The 7,358-nt window shown below is 39.3% G+C and overlaps 1 protein-coding gene and 1 long non-coding RNA gene across 3 annotated transcripts; one reads left to right on the forward strand and one right to left on the reverse strand.

Moving 5' to 3' along the window:
• Positions 1-297: 297 nt before the first annotated feature.
• On the forward strand, positions 298-2,211 carry LOC116330276 (cytochrome c oxidase assembly protein COX19). The gene is made up of 3 exons (XM_031752538.2): positions 298-477; positions 1,702-1,813; positions 1,897-2,211. The coding sequence occupies exons 1-3, from the start codon at positions 396-398 to the stop codon at positions 1,988-1,990; spliced, it is 288 nt and encodes a 95-aa protein (XP_031608398.1). The 5' UTR covers positions 298-395; the 3' UTR covers positions 1,991-2,211.
• Positions 2,212-3,909: 1,698 nt separating this feature from the next.
• Positions 3,910-7,032, reverse strand: LOC120441443. Of its 2 annotated transcripts, none has more exons than XR_005614093.1 (2): positions 7,016-7,032; positions 3,910-4,474 (listed from the first exon to the last, which is right to left on the reverse strand). It is a non-coding gene; the product is annotated as an uncharacterized LOC120441443 (long non-coding RNA). The 2 variants fall into 2 exon arrangements; XR_005614094.1 differs by lacking the exon at positions 7,016-7,032 and adding an exon at positions 5,697-5,884.
• Positions 7,033-7,358: the final 326 nt, after the last annotated feature.

A 7,358-nucleotide genomic window follows, 5' to 3' on the forward strand; every position in this document is an offset into this window, starting at 1 on the left:
GAAACTGTTTTTTAGTTTTCATAAGAACTTTATTTTGCAAAGTATCCAAAGTCATTTGTTTATAATGAGGGGAAATTCTGATCACTGCTTTCCCCCTGTAGTCCTATAGTATCAGTCTGCTATTGTGCATTACATGGTCATTTTTAGCAGACTGGTTGTTAATGCCACGGAAAAAAATTAGTTACACATTTATTAGGACCCAAATTAAACCCATAATCAGCTCTTATTCTTTCACGAAAGGGCGGACAGTTTACGATACCATCAATCGATTACTAATGTCTGTCTGCCGAGCCCTCAAAATAAAACGTCATACTTGCGCGACAGCAGGGTCAAATACAGAGGCTGTTGTTTATCTCAAAAACATTTTGAGACGGTCCTCTTTGAACTGAGAGAAAATGTCTACCGCTATGAATTTCGGGTCGAAGACTTTTAAACCTCGGCCTCCGGACAAAGGCTCGTTCCCTCTGGATCATTTCGGTAAGCTCCAGCTGAGCCTGTCTGCCCCGTTGAATAACACTCGTTCCCCTCACCGCAGACACAACAGCGACAGAATTAATAATAACTGTGACAGTGTATGCTATAAATATTTAGAAATGTTTTAAATAAGTGCAATGCACTCATAGACCTTTGACTAAGCCAGCTGCCTTTTAGCAGGATTGGTACATGGACGTTTACAGCGATACTTGGTGCTAATGCTATTAGGACAGAAGGTCTGAAGGACAGACTGTAATGAAAATAGCATTTTCACAAACATGTATGATGTGCTGCTCCGCGTTATATTTATACCAGTTATAAATGTTCTTAACTACATTAAACTTCTGATCAGTTTGCTTTATTAAAATAAGAGACATTTAATGAAAATGAAGATCGACCACCACACATCTTTCATGGTTTTCAAAACTATAATTGGGTGCACAAGTTTGAAATTGTTTCCTTTAATCAACACAGGCTCATATATGTACACTCGCACTATTTGGTTAAATGTTCCTTAGCAAGTTGCACCTTGGTTGCACTTTAAAGAAATTGTAAAAGCTCAGAATGACCATTCATGCGCATGATGAGTGTATGTAAAACAACTCTATATCAACAGGAGACTTTGTAGGACAATGCCTCACCTGTTTGATTTTTTTTCTTTCATTTTAAAACCTAAAAGTCTATCTTGCTCTATATAAACTGGAAAGAAACTTCATGCAATATGTTGGGAGCAGCCCTTCAGTTATTAAGCTAGAAAATTATCATATTTCACAGTCGTGGACAAAAAGTTTTGGCAGTAGCACAAATGTTGTGTTTCATACAAGCTTTACTGATTCTGTTTTTATTAACATTTTTTTTTCTGCAGGTATGATCTAAAGAACCCTCATTAGCGTGTCATTACTTCAAAGACTTTTAATGGCAATTAAAAATCAAATATATGTACATTACGTTGTTGGCCATTGTTCTCGATAACTTGTGCAGTTCTTTCTGGCCTGGTGGATGTCAGCTTCTTCTGTAAATCCTGACTGATGATCGTGATGGGCCGCCTTATCGGGTCTGAAAGTTGATGACAACCTGTGGGCTCCTGATTCTTTAATGTTCCCCTTAAGTACTTGTTATAAGTGAGCACTAGCATTGTGTGCATTGGAAGAAACAGTTTTATTGCTGTGGGGTTACAGATGACCATACAAATGCACAAGTCCTGATTTTGTCCTCTTGTTTTTCCAGGAGAGTGTAAAGCCTTCAAAGAAAAGTTCATGAAATGTCTCAGAGAGAACAACTATGACAACTCCATGTGCCGACTGCAGTCCAAAGACTACCTGGAGTGCCGAATGGACCAGTAAGAAAGCCAATAAAAATGTTACCTAGTGAATCAACAAAGGTAATGTGTATAATCATCTTGGTTTTATTTTTTGTTTTCAGTCAGCTGATGACCAAGGAGCCTCTGGAGAAACTGGGATTTAAGGACCTGATGGATCCTCCCCCCAGCCAAGCAGGCAAAGACAACAAAGCCTGATTTGACTCCAGATCTGCTGTTTCCAAAGTGCAGAAGCATAGAAAAAAGTGCTGTGACCGTGAGCTGACAAGGATGACTGCAAAGACTCTGAACATGCAGCTCCTGCACGAGGACTTTGTGTTTTCAGTCAATACAAATTAATTTTGTACATAAGATGACTTTATGTAATATATAGAGATGCTGTTTTGCTTGTCAATAAATCTTTTTTGTCTAAACTTTTATTTTGGAGCCTTTGACACAGTTGCAGCAGTGACATTCTCTGACCGGTTCTTTTTCTATTGATGAGACATCAGAAAACAAACCCGCTTATCAAAAACTGACTACTCTTATGTTTTTCGAACACAACCTTTATGAAATTTAAAGGCTTCCTGGATCTTCTCAAATCCTGTATGGTGGAATTTAAACCAAATATGCCTGTTCGGCATTTAAGACTGTTTATTTTTGAGTATTTTTGATACTGTCCCATGAAATTACCAAAACGAAGGATCCATCCATGTCAGAGAAAAGTCTTTCTCCTGGAAATCTTTCCAAACAAAACATTCTTGTTCAGTCTTTTTACTGAACTGTACTGTCATGAAGTTTAACTTTTAAAACACCAACCGAGGCCTGTAGTGTCTATGGTTTTTCGTCGTTTCTCTGAGCATCGTATCGCCTGATCTTGGGAATTTCCCAGGACATCCACCTCTGGGAAGACAGGAAGCGGTCTTAAATGTTGTAGCTCTAGATCTGGATGTCAAATTGTTTGGAAATGACTTTATAACTCTTTTGAGGTAGAGAGGCAGCAATAGTTGTGTCTGTAAGATCACTGCTGATATCTCTGACACACACCTGAATGCTCCAGACAAGTAAAGACTTTACTTTTATAGAGCTTCTGCCTCTTACTGATAATCAGTTTGATTTGGCTGGCTGTTACTTAGTGCTTCTATAGAGTATCAGAGGGTAAGTAAATAATGAGTCAATAATTACATGGTGTAATATGTCATGTGTCGTTCTTGATCTGAAGTTCTATTTACCTAAATTTAAGTCCTGATGAGGACCGGACACCTTTCCATCATGTTGTGTGTACCTCGATTGCTTTGCACAGATGTCCCAAATGCACTGACGCATCAAATTTGTGGGTCGATGATGCCAATTTGTGTGTGAGTAACTGGCCTAGCTGTGAGTCTATCTCGACCTGATGTGTCTGGTTTCGCTGAGGATGAAGAGTATTCGTTGACTGGACTATGTGACAACTTAATGCAGCGCATATATGTCTTTGGTGCAGGTCAGAGATGAGTGAATCATTGTTGGTGGTGACAAAAGAGAAAGAAAGTTACCAATAGAAAAGAAGGGGAAGCAAGGGGTTTGTAATCAGAGCTGTGTATGTAGGTTTTACTTTTAAAGTATAGAAAGATTCTTCGGCGTCTCTAGGACGCCTCTTTTAGTGAGTAAACCCCACCCTATTCTCTCTACATTACCTCCAGTGATCTCTCCACATTGCCAAGTGACAGCGCTGATGTACTGATGGTGGATGTATGTGGGAGCAAAGCTATGCGAACACACAAATTCTAAGTACGAATACCAAAAACCCCCAACTTTAGCTTTTAGATATGATACTTTATCTCCTAATTTTATATTTTTACCATTTCAGATACATTTTTTTTTACAGTGATACAAATTTATTATTATTATTATTGTTGTTAATTTATTTCAAACATGTAAACAATATACAGGTACATTTAGTAAATAAAATAAGAGAAAAAAATACTATACAAAAGTCAATACATTTCAATCTCTGACCATTTAAAAGTCTACTGCAACCTATCTTCTTAAACTTGAAAAGAGGATAGATTCTTTTTGTTTTCACTTTCTAAAATAATTTTACAATTGCTGTGAAACATCCATAACACTGTACATATCAGCACACGTGCAAAATTTAGTTCAAGTTAAAGCTTTAATCCTGAAAAACAGATTTAATGTGACTAAGTGTGACCCAAACACTGCGACGGGGAGTTGTCTGAGTGAAGGTTCATCGTACTCATGCCCCACATCATTTCCTCATAAAGCGTTCATCATTCAAGATGCCGCAATATGAACAGGTCGGGTTAAAAAAAAAAAAAAAAAAAAAAAAAAGCATGTCGCTGATTGTAAACCCGTTCTTCTGATCATCTCTCTGCTGTCCATGGCAGGCTGCGTGTCTGAGGTGTTCACTGTTTCCAGCAACCTGCCAAACCTCATGTCAAGGCTGCATCATCATTGAATGTAGCCTAAGAAAAACTGACATATTAAATTTGAAAACAGTTTAAAAAAAAACATTCTCATTCATAAATTTCATGTGAGAATCTCATTGGCTTACAGAATGATGATGTCACAAAGACATCTTAGAAGCTTTGATCCTTCTTTTTCCATAAATAGGGGTGAGGATCAGCAATTTTTGTCAGTTTGTTCACAGCAGTTGTGTTCGCAAACATCCCAGCATTCGAGCAGAGATACATTTGGTCACCCCTGCAAGAACCAAGTTTAACAGTAAACCGTTTGAGGAGACCTTTCACCTTTTCACGCTTTGAAGAAGAAAGAAGAACCAGCTATTTTATTTCATTATATTTTGAGGTGAAATCCGCTTTACTCTTCTAACTTTTAGTGTTAATCACTGTGATGGCATCAGAGATGTCTTTCAGCAATGTCCAGGACATGCTAGTCCCCAGAGGCTGGCTCTCCTCCAGAACCTCCAACTACCGAATTATAAGTGTTATCGGAGAAGGGACTTATGGCACAGTTGCCAAATGTGTCAAAATGGCTGACAGAAAGATTGTAGCCATTAAAATGATGAAGGATCAGGACCAAAAGACCGTTTAAAACCAAGAGCTGGCTGCCCTGCAAAAACTTAAAGCCTGTAACTCCAGCAAGTACAATATAGTTGAATGGTACCAGGCTTTTACAGTCTGTGGACATCTGTGCCTTGAATTTGAATTCCTCGAAAAAGTCTTCTTGACTTATTGGAAGAAAGATTTTATGAACCGCTCAGTTTAAAGGCTATTCGCCCCATCGTCATACAGATAGCTGTAGCTCTTAGCCACCTCAAGTCGATTGGAACAATCCACGCAGACTTGAAATTAGAAAACATAATGTTGGTGAAAAATCCCCAAGAGCCATACCGAATTAAAATAATTGACTTCGGTCTGGCCTGTGAGACCTCAGCTGCCGAGGTGGGCTCATACATTCAGTCACGTCCGTACCGGTCTCCGGAGATTATTCTGGGGCTTCCGTTTACAGAAGCCATAGACATATGGTCTCTGGGCTGCATAGCAGTGAGTTTATACACTGGTTCCTTGCTGTACCCTGGAGAAACTGAATATGCCATGTTAAGATACATAACGGAGACTCAAGGAGAACTCCCAGAGAAAATGTTAAACTGTGGGCAAGAGACTGCAAAATATTTCATAGAGAGTTCAATTCGACAACATCTACCACTGGAAACTCAAGACACCTGAACAATATTTCCAGGAGTTTAGGATTGAGTTTGTTGACAATAGAGTTAAAATTTGAAGTCTCTGGATGAACTCTTATATAACGACGTCATTGAAGATAAGGATTATGCAGATGCAACTGCAAAAGGTGTGATATCCTGATGTTTGTAGAAATGGTAAAGCACTTGCTTCACCTCGATCCCCAAAAGCGAATGACACCCAATCAGGTCCTTGACCATGCATTTGCAAAACTGACCCACCTTGCATGGATGCGCCAGAGTAGCTCCTACGTTGAGTCCTGCTATGAGCACATAAACTACTTAAAGACAAAGAAGAAAGAGACATCAGGACAGAGTCTCCACACCAGCAGGACAGAGTCTCCACACAAGCCCACCTCTGACACCAGACAATCTGCCCAAAGGAACTTCCCTCCTTCTGCAGCAGAGAGAAAAAAAAAGCTAGTGATCCCCACAGCCAAAACGGTTCTACCCATTCAGCTCAGAGGAACAGCCACAACTTAGTCAGGCCCAGTCAGAGTAAAAATGCTGAGACAATTCCAACGAAAGCACAGTGTAAAAGAAAGCATCTGGAAGAAAATGAAAAGTATACAGTGATCCAGATCTTAAAAGAAAAAGACTGATTGGAAAGATGTGCAGAGAAAACACTGTACAAACATGAAAGGTCATATCATGACCAGCAGAAATGCCACTATTCTATGGCTCCATCCTGCTCAACCACTAGCTACAGGACACAAAATTCCATCTTGCCAATTAAGAGGAAGCCAGATGAAAACATCTTTGTGACGTCAAATAAGAGGACCAGAACCGACTGCGAAAATGACAAGAGCCACACCTTTAACCACAGTTGGGCTGAGAACCACCGCTACAGAGAAGCAAAACAAAGACAGGCAAAGTAACAGGTAGAGGATTGGCAAAGGAGTGCCAAGTGGTCCGGGTGAGATGGCGTGGTACTGACAGAGATGATCTGATGAGTAGTTCTTCTAATAACTATGATGGCCAGCACTAAGTCTCTCTCTTCTCTTCTCAATTTCTCCTTCTCTATACTCTCTTTCCTCTCTTTCCATCACCCCCGACCGGTCGAGGCAGATGGCCGCCTCCCTGAGCCTGGTTCTGCGGAGGTTTCTTCCTATTAAAAGGGAGTTTTCCTTCCCACTGTCGCCAAAGTGCTTGCTCATAGGGGTCACTTGATTGTTGGGGTTTTCGCCACAATACTGCAGGGTTTTCACCTTACAGTATAAAGCGCTTTCACGCAACTTTTGTTGTGAACTGGCATCATAGAAAAATTGGCATAGAAACTGAAATGAATAATTTCATTTTTGAAATAAAAATAGAGACATCAACATCAAAAATAAAAATAAAAAAAATAAATAAAAGTCTCTTTCAGATTTTTTTTAATTTAGATTTGTTTTCTGGAGATTTTAAGTTAGAATCTTGGAGAAATGACTTACATATCAATACTTCTGAGGCTACATGGAAGTCAATTTGTGTAAAATCACAAAAACAATTGATTAATAGTAACCTCAAGCTATTAGATTACAACTGGATCATGCAAATGTTACCTGCACCAGATCTAGGGAATCTGGACCGGCAGCAAGCGGCACACAGGCTAGAGAGCACTGCGTAGCCAAGTATGAGCAAACTGTGGATTAATAGAGAGGACACGAAGTTAGCGTCTTGCTCAGGCCGGAGCTCATTTATTTCTCCACATATACACAATACAAATCACACTAGACCATGCATTCTTCCCATAAAATAACATAGTTGATAAACAAATAAAGTTACAAAAAGCATTCTCTCAAAAGCAAAATAAATACAAACTAATTCAAAATAACTTTACATACTCACAACTTAAACAAAACACTCATGGTTAAAGCATAACAACATACCGAAATAACCCATCTC

Source organism: Oreochromis aureus, linkage group 8, assembly GCF_013358895.1.
Source record: "Oreochromis aureus strain Israel breed Guangdong linkage group 8, ZZ_aureus, whole genome shotgun sequence".
Lineage (NCBI taxonomy): Eukaryota > Metazoa > Chordata > Actinopteri > Cichliformes > Cichlidae > Oreochromis > Oreochromis aureus.